Source organism: Alosa pseudoharengus, unplaced genomic scaffold (assembly GCF_046254945.1).
Source record: "Alosa pseudoharengus isolate Yale_2024_CS ecotype anadromous, Long Island Sound unplaced genomic scaffold, YU_APseudo_1.1 YU_APseudo_1.1_scf_16, whole genome shotgun sequence".
In the NCBI taxonomy this organism is placed as follows: domain Eukaryota; kingdom Metazoa; phylum Chordata; class Actinopteri; order Clupeiformes; family Clupeidae; genus Alosa; species Alosa pseudoharengus.
This window is the reverse complement of record NW_027468630.1, coordinates 20,389,098-20,406,767: the sequence shown is the minus strand read 5'-3', so window position 1 is coordinate 20,406,767 and position 17,670 is coordinate 20,389,098. Positions and strand designations below refer to the sequence as shown.

The window sequence follows — 17,670 nt, the reverse complement described above, 5'->3', positions numbered from 1 at the left end:
TTTGCAGCAGTGTTTATTTTTTCACTTCCTTCGGGATCCGTGTTCAGCGCAGAACACGGGATTAGATTTTTTCACGGCACAGCCTTTGATTAATCATACATAGAGCGATCGTGTTTCTGTGTTTCCGTTGTGCAAAAACAGCCAGGCATGACAGTTTCTCATGTGAAATCATTAACTGAATTAAGTAGTTTTAGATTTAGAGTTTACACACACACACACACACACACATTCTCTCTCTCATATCACCCTGTGTCTCTTTCTGTGATATCACTTTCTCTCACACATACACACTCTCTCTCTCTCTCACTCAATCTCTCTCTCTCTTTCTCTCGCTCTCTCCCTTACAATATGTGTCCATAAGACTGAAAGCCATAAGTTATTAGCTAGCTCAGTGCACATGACTGGCAGTTAGCATTAGTTAGGACAACAAATTCACATGCATAGGCATAGCACATAACCTATTTTTTACAGTCTATGGAACTAACATGTAGGACTGGATTAGCATTAGCAAGATAGCCGAGACAGTCAGTCAGCATCAGCCAGGAGATGGAGAGGATGCTAGACAGCTGTTACCTCATCAAGTGGCTTTTAGAAATGTCACACACACCTGAGGGAACATACAGGGCTTCTCTAATGAGGGGGAGCCGTGGGGAGACTAAGAACTCATCTGACCCCAACCTGAACGGAGAACTTATCTGACCCTCAGTGACATGCAGCTAATCAGCCATCAGATGTGTTTAAAGACCAAACATACACCATCACGGATGGTTCTCTGAATGGACTCAAGAGGAGCAAAATTCCATGTTGTGGTTTCTTGCTCATTTTCACTGATGAAGATGTGATTGGTTGTTGTAATGTTAATGTTGTTTATTTTGTACAGAAAATGGAAGTAGATGTTTTACACTTCTCACAAATCTACTGATTAAAAGTTCACCAAGGATCTGACTTGCAGGGAGGGACTGACGTTCAGTTTTGGTTATCTGCTGAAGAGCAACAGGTGGTGAGTGAAGTATCTCACAACACACTAATGTTTTTTAAATGGTTCTGAGTTAGATTGTAATTGTGTTATATTAAACATTCCCAAATAAAATACAATCCCGTGTATTTAAAAAATAAGACAATCATTACAAAAAAAACCCTGCAAATATGACACTTGCTGGACATCACATAGGCCTAGTTGATATTTCTCCAGCAGCTTTTACTGCATGGTTTTGAATGTCTCTTGTGATTTTCTGCAGATGCTACCATGATTGCTTCACTCATTGTGTTCAGCATTCAGTTGTCTTTGGTGTGGGGAAGGTGCATTGCAAATACAATGCTTATGTCTATATGCAAATGTGCAAATGCCTTTATTACAAACCCAATTCCAAAAAATATATGACACTGTGTAAAATGTGAAGCAAGTGTAAATCATTTTGACAAAAGGACTAAATGAGGCCTGTGTACGTTTTTATTTGTAACGCCTTTTAAGGGAAAAAAATGTTCTTATGAGCAAAAAATAGAAATCATCAAACATTTCCTTGGGTCCCTGCCTCCTTCTCGCATTTCTCAATCTCTCCTCCTCCATCTCTCTTGCTTTTTCTTCTACCACTCTCTTCTTTCTCTCTTCCTCTCTCACCTTTGCCCTTTCCTCCTCTCTCTTTCTCCTGTAAGCTATTAGTGGATCTTCCCTTTGGACCGCCAATGAGATCTTCTCTCTAAGCTTTGCCACTTCTTCTTGTCCTAGTCTCCTCTCATCTATTTGCTCTCGTCTCTTGACTGCTTCCTTCTCTTTCTCCTCATCCATCCAAGAATTGTCTGAGTCTGTGTATGTGTCGCTCTCTCTTTCATAGTCCTCGGACTCCATAGTCCGCTCCTGCTCTCTCGCTTTCTCTACCTTCATTTCTCTTTCTTTCTCTGCTTTATTCTTCATCTCTCCCAGTTTTCTCCTCCGTTCTATTGTTGCTTCTACCATCTCCTTCATTCGTCTCTCTTCCTCCTGTGGTTGTCTCTCCATCGCTAGATGAATTCTCTCCTGCTCTCTCACTTTCTCCATCGTCTCGCCCGTCTCCTTCTGTTTTTCTCGCAACATTCTCTCACGTTCTCGCACTTCTGCTTCCATCTCTTTTTCCTTCGCTTTTTTCTCTGCCTCTCTCAAAATGGTCTCCGGATCTCCCGCTTTCTCTTCCACAATTTTTCTTTCCTCCTCCATCGCTTTTTTCTTCATTTCTCTCATTAATCTCTCCGGCTCTGCCACTTTTTCTTCTGCCGCTCTCAACCATCTTTCTCCTTCCTTCCCTTCTCCCAAGATTCTCTTCCGCTCGCTGGCTTTTTCTTCTGTCTCTCTCATTTTCATTTCTTCTTCCTTTGCTGTTTTCTGCATCTCTCTTGGCATTCTCTCCTGCTCTCTCTCTTTCTCTTTCATCTCTCGTATCCATCTTTCTTCCTCCTTCACAAGTTTTGTCAACACTCTCTCACACTCTCTCACTTTCTCTTCCATCTCCCTTATCTGTCTTTCGTTCTCCTTCACTTTTTCTTTCAACATTCTCTCCTGCACTCTTGCCTTTTCTTCCATGTCTCTTATGTGCCTTTCTTCCTCCTTCGCTTCTTTCCTGAACATTCTCTCTTTCTCTCTCACTTTCTCCATCATCTCCCTCAGCTGTCTCTCTTTCTCCTTCACTTTTTCTTTCAACATTCTCTCCTGCTCTCTTGCTTTTTCTTCCATCTCCCTTATTGGCCTCTCCTCGTCCATTGTTTTCTCTCTCAAGAGTTTCTCCCAGTCTCTCACTTTCTCCTCCATCTCTCTTAGATGTCTCTCTTCCTCCACTGCTTTTTTCTTGATATCATTCATCACTCTCTCCTGCTCTCTCAGCGTTGCCATGTTGTCATTTCTCTTTCTCATCACCCTCTCCTCCAGTCTTGTCAGCTGGGCACCTTGTCTCTCTTTCTCTTCTTGCTTTTTCTTCAGTGCCTCATGACAGATACTGTAGATTCAAAAACACTGTGTTAATGATTGAACCCATACGTATCATAAATTAACCAAAATGCTGAACAATTTCAAATATGAGCATCTTGCTTGTACATAAACTTCCAGTATGAGCTTATTAATGTATAGAGTACATACTGCCACTCCCACTGTCTTGCCCACATCTCTTGGCTCCTTCGGTACACAGCCTCTCTCATTCGCTGCAGCTCGTCCCACATCCTGTCCCTCGCCACCTTTATCTCCAGCTCTTTCACCCACTGGTCCAGCTCTCTCTTGTCAGGGGTCAGCCTTCTCAACCTCCCCTCCTGGAAGTTGGGGTCCAGCTGCCCTTCAGAAGGGACACAAATCCTAACAGAGCTTTCAGCCATGGTTAGATCACCAAGTCTTGTGGTCTTTACTGGTCTTCTGCTGTTTGGCTTTCTTTCTCTGTATCTGTAACACTGTTCTGTGGAAGAGATACATTATTTGGCTCAGGTGAGACTGTCTTTGCAGAGAAAAAGGTCTCTTTCATTTCAAATTTTGTTTAACATTAAATGTTTTCATATGTAAGCCTACTACAATTATCTTATTTAAACTATATAATAGTATTATTAATATATTTAAATATACTGACACAACCAAATGGTTATTACATTACACTCACCTGTAATTATATGTACTTGTTGACTGATTGCTGTATAATGAAGATCTGAAGCTCTTAGCATCCCCTTTTAAATGTTACCATGGTCACCATGACACCCATAGAACTTTGTGCATTGTTGAATTATGACACATAGCGGCATCAAAATGATTCTAGAACTAATTGCTGGAACTAACTGTTTGGAAAGTGTAGGCTCTGGTGTAGCCTATTTTGTTTAATATTGTTTAATTAACCTAATAATAATAATAATAATAATAATAATAATAATAATAATAATGAACTAGAAAATGCAATTCCAGGGAATTACCATTGCATGTAAATGCAAAAAAGCTCCTGTATATAACATTATATTACTTACAGTATGATTATTCAGATTACATAGTCTTACAGTATTCTTGAAAACCACTTAGATGTTAGCTTAGAGTATATGACAGTCAGTAAAAATAAATTGTCAATTCAATATTGATCAACATTCTTTGTTTTAATACAGCAGAATGACACTCAGAATACACTAATGAACACTTAACAACCAATGTAAGCTTGAAGTAAAAAATCACAGTTGTGTGTATATATACAGAACTTGATAAATCCAATCATATCCTAAGACAGATCTATTTATCAGTGGTAACTCTGAACTGGCAGCAAGAGTTAGAGGTCTCAGTTAATTGTAATAGGTCACTTTTGATGGTGATATAGGCTGAAGAATAAGATTCAGCCCTTCAGATGATCAGTTTTTAGACAGAACTTAGGTTAAAATCACACAGCACAGCTCAGGTCTAAAAACAGATGTCTAACAAATGTTTCACAGATGTCACAGAACAGGTATGATTCAAATGTATGCATGCTTCATATAGTTGTCGGCAGAGTCCTCCTGCAACAATATAATACTCAGAATGTCTCAGTGTAGATCTCGGATCTACGTCTCAGTATAGTTCAAAGGTATGTGCAGATATGTTGAGATATGGTCACATGTTTTTAAGAATGAATGTACAATAAGTGTTAATGTCAGCGACGTATGGTTAGCAGGATGTGCACACAGACAGGCACACACGCAATGTAATACACGGTCATCACCACACTGGTCTGGTCTGGAACCTAAAAGACAAAAGCAAACAAGTTAGAGTTATACCAAAAACAAGGAATGTGTACAATTGTTCAATACAACTTAGATATTTAAGTGAGGTTCTTGCACCATAAATCTGTAATGGTAGTTAAATATACCAGCCTATAGTATTTCATTGCAAACAAAGCAACATTTTGTGTTTTATTCATTTCAGTTTAAGGATAGTTGATAGCCAAAGAGTTTAAAGTAAACAGCTTAGAAGACTTTGTAGGCAAAGGTTGTGTTGTTGCTGTTGATAATCATAAACTGAGTCTTAAGGATGGACCATTCTGATATTAAGTATCTTGATAACCAACTACACTATAGCTTGCTTGCTAGGTCTGTCATCCACTAGGATATACTATAACTGGGAAGCTTGATTCGTGTGCCAGGCTAGCTGCTACCCTTTAATTTATAGGCCAGAATAATGCAGAAATGAACATTAGCCTAGGCCAAGTAAACATACTCTGTAGCCTATATTGACAACACAAACGTTATACCTCAACTTCTGTAGTGTGTTTTAACAATACTTTGGTCATATGGTCTAACATTATCGAAACAGCTAACCCAGTGGTCCCCAAACTACGGCCCGCGGGCAGGATACGGCCCTCCGCATCATTTTGGGTGGCCCCCCAAAACATGTCTGTGGTATAGCATCCGGGCCGCACGGGAGTACGACATCGTCAAACTATAACCTCCACAATTTCCCCCATTCATTCTCTATGGCGAGTCTTAAAGGAGAATTCCGGTGTGATTTTGACCTAAAGTGTTTTGAAACATGATACCAAGTGTGAACGTATGTCTCATAGCCCATCTGGGCTTGTCCCCTGCACTCCGAAATCTGGCGCTAGTTAGCCGATGCTACCACTGTAAGAAAACGCTCATAAATGATATATATATATATACCCTTTATATAGCCTCGGAAACATATAGACGTCGAGCTTTATCATCACTTAAAGGAGCTTGTGTGGACAAGTAGGGTGAAGAGTTAAATGGCAATGATGTTATTACATACTCGTTCATCTGACTCCATTTGATTAATAATTTGTATCACCAATCAATTACTAGTTTATCAGCTATGGAGGAGAATGACATGGCACACTACGAGAATTGAAGTTGTCCGATTGGTAGGCAAATGAACAATTTAATAGACATTAAGTCTTAAAGGTAAATGTAACCCATATCACTTCAGTTGAATGTACAAGTAAACGTACATAGTCTACTGTAACAAAGAAGCAAATGTTAATAAAGGAAACTTAATCAATTCACAGAGGTAAACTTGACAAGTTAGAGATAACTGATACACCAGATAAAACAATACAAACCCAGAGATAGGAAAGGGGGAGAGAGAAAGAGGGAGAGAGAGAAAGGGGGAAAAGAGAGAGACCCAGAGAAGAGGTCCAAGATGGAAAAGAGGAGAAGATGGGAAAAGAAACCCCAAGATGGGAAAGAAGACAGAAGCAGAGAAGAGAAGAGAGCCACCTGGAGGACCAGAGCCTCCACTTTTATCATTCACTTGGGCCACCCCCGACTCATCAGAGCCTTTGTTGTCTGGGGTGGGTGTGGCCCAGGTGGATATCATAACTTTATGCTACCGTTTAATTCTTAACCTAGAACTATGCACAGATACATTCAATTGTACCAAAACCATAATCAGACTGTTGCCCACATTACAAGTATTAATTCAAGACCAAACATGAATGTATTATTCACAACACATATTTACAGAGCAATACTGTATGATAATGAGGTTGGCCTATCTCACCACAAGACATCAAGTAGAACCAGGACTGAGTTATCTCTCAGTAGTGGGGCCAGAACAAGGAACAAATGGTCACACTTTATGCATGAGCGGGTGTTGGGGATCTTTGGCCATGGCCAGCTAAGACAATACAGATCAAACACAGGCATCCACACATGTAAATTGAATGCAAAAAGGCATTCTTTAGAAATGCATATGGTTTGGGCAAAAGACGGGCCTTACACTACCAACAAGGCGGTCAATGGTGGTGCCTCGGCATCGGCATAGCCATGCAAATAAATCACTGTTTTACACCATTTACGAGGCTCAATGTATCTCCACACTTCATTGGTAGACTTCCAAGGGCCCTGACATTTAAAACGAGACATTGAGAACTTTGAAAAAGCACTGGTAGTTTACTTACAAGACGATTTATAAAGACAGTATCTTCTCGAAGTTTAGCGTTTGCAGCCATCTTGAATTTAGTCACGATAAGTCGAGCGACGAGTAAGAATGAACAGGTATGATAAGGGATCAGATTCCAAAAATAATTCTGTGGAAATGCATGGATTCCAGTTGCTGCTACTGGAAGAAACTGTAATCCATGCATTTCCACAGAATTATTTTTGGAATCTGATCCCTTATCATACCTGTTCATTCTTACTCATCGCTCGACTTATCGTGACTAAATTCAAGATGGCTGCAAACGCTAAACTTCGTGAAGGTACTGTCTGTATAAATCGTCTTGTAAGTAAACTACCAGTGCTTTTTCAAAGTTCTCAATGTCTCGTTTTAAATGTCAGGGCCCTCGGAAGTCTACCAATGAAGTGTGGAGATACATTGAGCCTCGTAAATGGTGTAAAACAGTGATTTATTTGCATGGCTATGCCGATGCCGAGGCACCACCATTGACCGCCTTGTTGGTAGCATCGGCTAACTAGCGCCAGATTTCGGAGTGCAGGGGACAAGCCGAGATGGGCTATGAGACATACGTTCACACTCGGTATCATGTTTCAAAACACTTTAGGTCAAAATCACACCGGAATTCTCCTTTAACAGTACACATGTAATACTCTTTTTGTCCACTGGTGGTTGTTTTGGCGCTGTTTCACGTTTGCCATCGAAAACGTTCAAATGTTCATACAAAGAGTTCATACAAGTTCTCATAAGGTGAGGGAAAGTTAGAATGGTGGTCATTTCAGACCACTTCAGCACTTAATAAAATTCTCATAGTTTGAGAACTTTAAATTATTTGTAGGATATTCACAACTTGAGCTGTGTATGCAAAGACACAGAGTTCAGAGTTCACACATTTTTAATAAAATATACTTTTGGGACTCCCTGCTAATACTTTTGGGAATGCTAAAGTCTTTTTATCAGTATTATTTAATTTGAGCTACATTACATTACACTGATACATGATGGCAATATAAACACAGCTAACAATGGTATTAAATTGCAATAGCCTGTGATTAAATGTAATGGAATATTCAACTAAGGTAGACTGCTGTTGTTCACAGTGCTAAGCTATTTATTGTTACTGATTAAGGGTGTCACGATTTCGAAATTACATCTCAATCTCGAACTTCGAATTTAAAAGTAGAATCGACTATGCAGCCACACCCCCAATGTCACATCCAGCATGTATGCCAAGATGCACAAACGCAAGTGCTGAACTGCAGCATCAACACTCCTCTAATTTTAGGCTGCAGCCAGTTAAAATATACACATCAACCTACCGAAATCAAAGCCCCTCTTGCTACTTTGAAATCACCGGTGTGGAAGTACTCGTTCATTCACGTCAATTAAAACTAACTTACCCTACTCAACTTAGCAAGTGAAAAGATGATCTAGTTACAGTCCAAAGTTACTTTAAGGCTTAAAATGCACATTATGCAGTGGCAATAGTTAATAGACCAAGGCCTAAACGAAATATAGAAAACAGATGTACCGCATAGTGGTACAAAATATGACCGCCACTCAGTCCTGCGCATTCTCTCCGCAAAAATAAATCACGCTTGTCAATTTGTCTCAATCTCCTACTCCATCCCATACTCTTGCAACTTTTGTGTAAAATTAGTGTTTGTGCATGTGTGTGTTTGCTTTTGTATGTGTGCTTCTCTGTGTGTATGTTTGCTTGTGAGTGTGTGTGTTGGGGTAATGGTGTGTGTGTGTGTGTGTGTGCGGGGGGGGGGGGTGTTTATGTGCATTTATATATTTTTATATTTATTTTTGCGGCAGTCATATTTTGTACCGTTATGCGGTACATCTAGTTATATATAATATATCTGAGAGAACACTTCTTTGCATCTGAAAGCACTATCCAGACCAGAACCCTATTTGTTGCTGATGTCTCAGAAAAAAGGAAAAAAGGAGGAAGAGTCTGCAGACATACAAATCCACTGGGTTTGCTACATTTTTTTATTTACGAACAAATCTAAAATGGATAACATACAAAGGACTCCACGAATAGACAGAAACCCAAACATGTTATCCCAATCTAGGCCTCCTTTCTACTTTAAAATGGGATACACCTCACATGCCAGGGAATTCCTAGAAAGAGAGAAAGAAGACATGTGTCACATCAGACACTAAAAGGCCCAGTGACTAACATTGTAGCTCTATGGCAATCAAGTTGAACACTTCTTTGAGTGTGCATGATCCGCTTGTAGTGTGCTGTTGTTGTCCCAGAACTTCATGTTTTGTCTTATGTCCTAATAAGGCAAGGGGAGAGCGGGTAGTTCGTTTCACAGCTGTTTCTGCTCACAGCGTGTCTCCGGTTTGGCAACTCGGAGGTGACGACACCTGGGTATCTCTCTATCAGTTCTTATACAAGAGGGCCGGGGGAGTTGGAGGTGGGGTGGGGTGTTGTCAACATTCATGGAACCACCATCACCTGATTTGTTGCTAAGTTGTAAAACTATCTCAGCTGTGTCCGACTGCTAAAGTACTTTGTGTGTTTGGTTGCATGTTGGACGGAAGCTATCCAGGTGATAGGTGGACTGATCAAAACACTGCATAACCATGCAGACATCGATTCAGCACCAGTGTGAGATTCCAGAGACTCACCTGGTAAAACTATACAATAATGCTGCTATTTTTGGGCAATACAACCTCATCACCTCTAACACAAGATCACCCACCAACTGAAAAACAACCTCAATGCATTACAATTACATGACATGTAGACACAAATATGGCAGAGAGTTACTGGTGAGACGGATTCACTCAGAATCCACTTGCACAAACCCACCCACAATCATTCCCGTATACAGGCATAAACATGGTCAATCCTACAAAACAAAACAAAACAAAACAAAACATTCCTCCACATCCTGTCACATCAGCTTGTATTCTGGCTTCTCGGTTTCCAAAGGATCACTGACAGTTTTAACATCTAGATGGATGATGTTGTGTATGTCTAAAGTTGCATTAAACATTGTTATTATTTGTGTTAAAAGGACTGGCGGATGCCTAGATTCCTGTGGTGCGGATCCTTGGAGACGGCTGTTTGTGTACGGAACACTGGATATCTTGATTGCTTTTGTGTGCATGTAAAGGGGTGTCAGATGTCTAGATGGTAGTTGTGTGTTTGTAGGAAAGTAGGGCTGCCATGAGGCACTGACAAGCACGTGAGCCTCCATCCCATGCCTGAGCCAGGAGCTGCAACGTCCTCGATGCCCCACTTTCGCTCTCCTCTGCTGGGCTCGCCCGCCGCTAACGCACCCCCCACCATGCTAGCTGTGGAGAGTGCAATTAGCACCCCGCTGGGACGGGCTGCTTTGGGGCGAACCAGCCTTCTCCACTGAGGGATTAGAGACACTGCTTCCAACGACCATACCGACCCCCTCAACACACTCTCTCACACACACACACATACACACACCTCCACCGACTCCACTAATCCTCATCCTCACCCCCATCATCAGTCATACCATTCCCACCCTGCCAACCACGGAGGATGGTGCTCTCCCACAGAGATGGGCGGGCGGGTTGTTGTTGTTGTTTTAACTTGTTTTTTCTTGTTCTCTTGTTGTCCTACAAAGCTTGCACCTTCTGGAAGCTGTTACCCTGTACCCCACCCACACATACACCCCCTCCATTCCATGAAATGAAAAGTCGAGAGTGAAATCAGCCGGTGCTCCTGGTCTGGATCCCTTCTGAGCAGACGCAGATGCACACGCACTCGGCCGTTCCAGCGGTCGTTCAAGCTGATGGAAACCATTTAGCTTTTTTTCCCCAGCGTGCTAATTGTGTCTCGCTGTACGGCTTGTTCTTCCTCTACGACCCCATTAAAACCGGCTTCAAACGGCAGCAGCAAAAACAAATAAAAGATGTTCCATCTCTAAACAGGGAGGAGGAAAACGGAGGAGTAATTTACAGTGCCGAAGGCTTCCTGAGGACAGCGTGCTGTGTGCTGTGGTGTATGTGTGGGATCGGTTGAGCCCGTGGTCTGGGACTCCTCCACCTGTCTGTCGGCAATCCCCAGCGGAAAACTTTCTGTGCCAGGGCCCGTCTCGCTGGGACAACACTAAATGTTGGAAACAATGGCCCCATCTATGGCTGAAATCGGATCTTCATCGTGAGTGATGACACCCCTATTTGCCAGACGAGGTTAGAGCCCAGTATGTGATCTGAGAGGCACCACCACGGCTGAAAGCCCCAAGCCAGCTTGTTGACTCTATAGGTGTGTCCCAGTGATGGGTATTGTGTCCCCCTCATGCACACACATATTGATTGATTAGTGCTCCAAAGCCGGTGCACAGCATGCGATCTATTCTCGATCAGGATTAGCATAGCGGTTCAGAGTTCAGCGTCTCTGGAAAACAGAGGTCTCTTTTTCCCCAGGTCCAAAACCAGCCATCTGAAAGCTGCTTGTCCCACCAGCAAGTGGCATCCTGTGTGCTGCAGGAAGTCTGCCGGATGAATGCCGGCGGGGAGAACGCCACGATTGATGCGTGTATGAGCGCCGAGTTGGTGAATGCGAGCCCCAGTTAATATGCCATTGACTCTTGAATGGCATCTTTGTCAGCCTTTGAAGTGCTGAGCCCTGGTTCTCCTTTCAGAAGCTGACACTCATTCCCCTGAGCGCAATAATAAGCACTCTGCATGACTCACTCGCCATGACCAGCCCACTGTTATTCTACTTGCACACACAAATATGCTCAAATGCGGCTAGCCTGAATAAGCGGCGCTGCCATTTAGCAACAACACAACAAACACACCCACCCAACCCCCCAGGCTTAGGCCTGGATTCCCATGTTATCTAACTGCGGCAGCGCTCCGGTCTCCTCCCGTGGATATTTTCCCCCTGATCCGAGTGGGAAAACCTCAGCATATTCCCAGTAATCACAGGGAAATTAATTCTGATCTCCATCGCTAAGAGGATTACACGAAGTAAAGGTAATTACAGAGGAGGCTGAGTAAGATATCTCATCAGCTGACTTACAAGGTCCAGGGTGGAAGAGGTGTGGTGCGGTGATAGTTTTTTACTGAATCTGTGGTTACACATGGTGCTGATGGGTAAGCGTTGTTTATCCAGTGGTCCATGACATTGTTGTAAACATGCGTAAACATGATGCTGGAGTTTCACTGAGTCTTGCTGGACATTATGCGAATCTTTTATTGAGAGCTGTCAGAGGCTGGAGTGTGGTCAGTGGCTAGTCATGGCGTTGACCAGTCCTGTCCATCAACCCACTGCACTAGTTGTCATTTGTGCCCGAACGCAATGCTGGTGTTTCACTGAGCGTCAACTGTGGCTCTGGCCGTTTTAAGTTTCCCCCACCCTCGTCTGTGGCTGAACACGCTGACCGGTTCTGTTGTGGCCTTTGGCCCCACTGTACGGGTGCCACTCCGAGCTGACGTCTCCGCCTGCTCGGGTTGTAGGCGTAGCGTTTCAACTGGCCCTTTCTTCTCCCGTCACACTGAGGGTGTTTCATGGCTCGTGGAGCATAATCACGGGGATATTTCACTAGTCCACTATTCAGCCTAGGTCAGTTCCCCCCCCGAGTTTCCTCTGGAGGACACACAAAGGGCTGCTTTGTGCCCTTCAGGGCAGTTTTTTTGAGCTTTGTGTCTCTCATTCATGAGAGAGCCAGTGCTGACACACAGACAGAATCATTCGTTCAGACAGGATCATGACTCAGAACAAGGAGCATCTCCAGGGTTTGGCACAGACGCGGCTCAGCTGAGGGCCAAATCTGGCCCCGAGTCGGCCTTCGCCAGGCTGCGATCGCTCAGCTGATGGCTCACTAGGCCCCCCAACCCCACAGCGACTACCTCCTGAATCAACTGGAGCTGGAGTGTTGTCTCCAGACTCTCTCCTCTGCTGTGTTCCCTTCTCAGCTCTAATTCAGTTAGGCTGACACTGCTCTGATTAATGGCCTAGCATTAGCCCTGATTTCTGTTTTTTCTTTTTGGGGGGTGGGGGGGGATTGCTCTAGAATGCTTTGAGTCACTCCATCCCCGGCCCCCACACACACCAGCCCCAACCACTCCCAACACACACACACACACACACACACCACACACCAGCCCCAACCACTCCCAACACACACACACACACCACACACCAGCCCCAGCCACCTCCAACACACACACACCAGCCCCAACCACCCCAACACACACACACACACACACACACACCAGTCTTTATGCAACAATTGCTCCCTCAGCAGGCCTATCGCATGTCGGCGCTGGTGCGACCTAAACCCAGCGGGCATCTGCCACCACTCCTGTGCCTGCCATCCCAAACAGGAGCGCTCGCATTGCACCAGGAGAGAGAGGGACACACATACACACACACACAAAAGCGGCTTTCATGGCGGAGGGAAACAAAAAGCCCAACCAACCGGCCGCAGGCCTGTCCCACAGCTCGCTCCTCATTCACAAATAGTTTCCGCAGCACCTCAAAGGGCCAGTTGCTAAGAAGCTTGGACTGCTGGCCACAGCCAGTGGACCAGAGAGCCAAGAGCCTGCTCCCGTCTCAAAGGAAGGTGGCTGTCTTTTTTTGAATGCCTGGGCTCCTTGCTCTAGGGGGTGCATATGAAAGTTGGGTAAAAATAAGGCTTAAGTCAGGAGGGCTTTGCCGCCGCTGTAATCTGTCCTGGAATGGAGAAATGGGATTCCCCCTCTAATCTTCCCACTCAAGTGATCTGGGGGGATTGTGCCCGCAAACAGATGAGAGGGGAAAAAAACAAGGACACTAGAGAAAGGGATTTCTCCCTGCTTTATTTTTAGTCCCACGACGGCTTCAGGATTGTCGGTAGCATATCTACCCTCATTTCCCGTGAAGAAGATCAGGTGACTCCAACCTTCACCTCAATTGATGGCTTGGGTTTCCAGGGTTGGAATGACGTCAAATATGGAGCACGGATGGAGCGAGATGAATGGTGACAGGCCTATGAAAAATGCACGACGGTCATGAATACTCCATGCTTAATTGCTTTACATACAGGCGAGAGACACCGATTGGATCAGGCACACATGACCTTGGCAGCGGTGCGGCATTGAGCGACTGGTCAGAGTGACCAGTCCCGTGAGGTCCCGGGGCCTCGGGAGGAGTATCGGTTTACGGCCGGTGTTAAGCATTCAGGATGTCAGTCACGATACTGTAGTGTTGGCTCGTGCTGCTTCACCAAGGGACACATGGGTCCATGATCCACAGTCTATTCAGATTAAACAGTGCACACACACACAGTAACAGTCACACATACACACACACACACACACACAGTCACACACACATACACACACAGTCACATGCACACACACACACTCCCACACAGTTCATGTGGTAGGAGAGCTGATATGGTCTGGCGGCCTGGCCCCAGTCACACCGCCTGGCCATGATATGAGCCTATCTGTATAATGAGGAGCTAAACATGGTCCCACAGCACTGTGTCCAAGAAGACCTCTCCATTTGCCATTACTGTATTTTTTTTACTTTATTTATTTATTTATTTGCGTCTACACAATAGACCTAAGGTGCTAGTACTAAATGTTTAGCAGTTTTCATGCACACAAACAGTTTGCATTGTTCTTTGCATTTTGCACTGTTGTTTTCATACAGTCTTGTCAACTGAACTGTTTAATAATTTTTTTGGAATTACATGTTCTAATGCAGAACTCCGGAGGTATTGTAAAATAATTGTTTGTGTAAATGGTGTGCTTGTTTTATTAAACAGTGTGTTTATTTTACAAAATTATGGGTCATTTGCTAAATTGCGCTCTCATTTTACTACTTCGTGCTCTCATTATAAAGTGTAACACCGGCAAGAATTGACCCCAGCGTCTTTTTCTGCATTAAAGGTCCCCTGTGTAACGTTTTCAGTTGTTTGTTAACAACATTTCCCATACATAAATGTGGCCCCATTCATGTTTAATTACCACCACCAACAACTCGAAGCATACCTATTGGCTTAGAAATCCTCATTTACATTTACATAGAGCCGTGTCGACTAGCCGTGTACGTGCGCCATGTTAAAATACCGGTGGCCAGCAAGGGACATAATATGCGAAATACAGCTCAGTCTTTGGCGTCTGCATGCATAGAAAAACATTAGCTTGGATTCATCTGCAGAATTTCACAACATTCAGCAATGTAAATTACGAGCCCATTTTCTACAAGTCATCTTCCTAACAGTCCGACATTGACATTGTATTTTCCAACGAAATAAATAAAGAGAAATAACTTTGTTCGTGATCTGTCACCAGCTTACTTGATCTCTAGTTTCTATACCCAGACCCAGATAGCAAACATACACTGGGACGGAACTGGGCCACACCTACCACAACGTGCATAATGGACCTGATCCGGCGTCCAAACGCACATCGGTCCAAAATTGGTCTGGATCCGTTTGACGGATCTGGTACCAATAAGAGCTAAGACTGGCCCAGTTCTGTATGGTAGTCTGTGTTACTGACGTGTTCCAGATCTGCTTATCATATGCAATACGGGTCCGCTTATTGTGTGTGGTACGGACCCGTTTATCAGACATCAGCCGGCTTTATTTGACATGTAAAATGTGATTGGTAATTAATTATCCTGAAAAATCTGTTTGCTACACATTTGCTAACAGGTTCATTATAAGTTCACCCAGGCTAAAGTTCGTAACGTTTTCCCAACAGCTCAACTGATAAACATAAGCTAGACTCCAAACACAAGAGGGGGGTAAAAAAACTTTACACATAAGTGTCTTATTATTTTTTTATTCAACAACCTGTAGAAGTGCAATCCCAGACAAAGTTTAAGTCGTGTTAATTCCACTGTTCCCATCGATATTTAGGCTGTCTTCCTCAGTCATCTCCATGGTCAATCTGAAACAACACAAAATAAACATTAGCCATTTATTCCTTTTTGAAAATAGGTTAAGTCACAATTACACTCGTTTTTTTACCATCAGTGATCCTGTTAGCGTTATCACAGTTTTTTCCAAAATAGTTATTGTGATGGCTGTTTTGCTTAAAGGAACACGCCACCCAATGTCAGTAGTAATATATGTTCTTACCTTAACTTTCACGAGTTGAGTCATACCTCTCCCGTGTCCTTACGTGCACTCAAACGCTCTGGTGCGCGGCTGGACTGTGTTAGCATGTTGCTATGCTAGCGGGCTTTGACGGCAACTAAGCGTAGAAGTAATCAAAAACATCCACGTTTTACCGACTTAAATACAGTTGCACGAGTAGTTGATAGAAATGCTATGGCCACGCAACGTGAAACGTGGCGATTTTCCAAGCGAATAAACCGGAGAACTACAATGTGTGGCGCAATAGCACTTGGGAGTACTTCGACCTAGCGTAGTAGTATTGTTAACACCTAATTGTAGATCCTATCCACCACAGAGTTTAGAATCCATGCTGGATCGACCCTCAGCCTCTCCCTCTGAGGTATGACTCAACTCGTGAAAGTTAAGGTAAGAACATATATTACTACTGACATTGGGTGGCGTGTTCCTTTAAGCTAAGCTAGTAGCCCATATTGCTGGAAAATAATAGTATAACCTTACAGTAAAGTTATCAATCGCTCGTTTGTTTGTTGTTGTCTCTGAATAAACCAACAGAGATAAAAAGCAGATAGCCTATTTTTAAAAGTTGGGCTGTCCTAGTTCAGGCTGGCAAATCATGTCAAAAGATTGATAGTGAGCAAACCACTTCCAGATCCTTGATTAACGTTACTGCTTGGACTTCTGCATGCGTGGCAAGAATATGGGGTTGTCTCATAGCACTGTTAGATCTGACACAAACAACAATTGACTACTTTTACCACTGCTAGGTAATAATAAAAATAATGAAACAAACATATTACATTAATACACAGGATTAGATGTTAAAATCCCTTGTGCCAAAATCCAAGGTAAAAACACATTCAGAAGCCCCTGCTGAAGTTTAACTTTAAAAAGCACACTACCCACAAAGCCGCCAACAAATGGTCACAAACACAATACACATGGCCCATCCAACAGCAGTATATAGTATGCGGCATGTCATTGGGGTTATCCAATACCCAAAATACTCTTAACCAGCCCAGGCATGGTCAAGGTTGGCTAGGTTGGTCCGTCCCGTTGATGTGGACTGAACCATAACCATAAAAACCCTGGCCAACCAACCATCAACCTAGGCACAGCCCATCACAAACACAAAACAAATTAGCCAGTTAGCTTACGCCCCATGCTGCCACCATATTACCACAACAAACATCCAAATACCCTACATAACTTTCAGTGTCCCGCCGGCGGGACGGTTACCCCCCTCCCCCCAACATTCTAAATCAATTGTATGCACCATATTGCTATGTAGCATAGTAATGTTATACACCATTTCAAAGCTTTGACTCTTGGGAATCCAAACATAACAACTTTTTTCATGTACAATCTGTATAGTGGTTTATATTCTCAGATTAATCTTTTTATGTCTCAATTAAATTTGATCCAAAATGCCCCCTTCCCACCTTCCGCTTTTGGTGCTACCCTGACTTCTGGCTGCAGTGTAGCTGCAGCACAATAAGTAGATGCAACATATTGGGTACTGAAATATTCACAAGAATCCATAGAAATTGAATCTTCATGTTGTGTTATCCAATATTAGTTGTACAGATGTATAGTCTATCTTATACACACTCATTGAACCAACAAAGTAAATGCAAAAATAGAGACATTTTTGTAATCATTACATATTTAGTGTAGTCATTCCATATCAGAACCCCTGAAGTATAATCCAAATAC

The 17,670-nt window shown here is 43.2% G+C and overlaps 1 protein-coding gene across 1 annotated transcript in view; it reads right to left on the bottom strand.

The window, feature by feature from the left end:
• The window catches only part of LOC143125251 (uncharacterized), a 4,121-nt gene extending 1,390 nt beyond the window's left edge, over positions 1-2,731 (bottom strand). Inside the window, exons 1-2 of the mRNA XM_076286592.1 lie at positions 1,709-2,731; positions 1,544-1,615 (exon numbers count right to left, since the gene is read on the bottom strand). Coding sequence (XP_076142707.1) covers positions 1,544-1,615; positions 1,709-2,731 — 1,095 coding nt within the window. The remainder of the gene's footprint in view (positions 1-1,543; positions 1,616-1,708) is intronic.
• Positions 2,732-17,670: the final 14,939 nt, after the last annotated feature.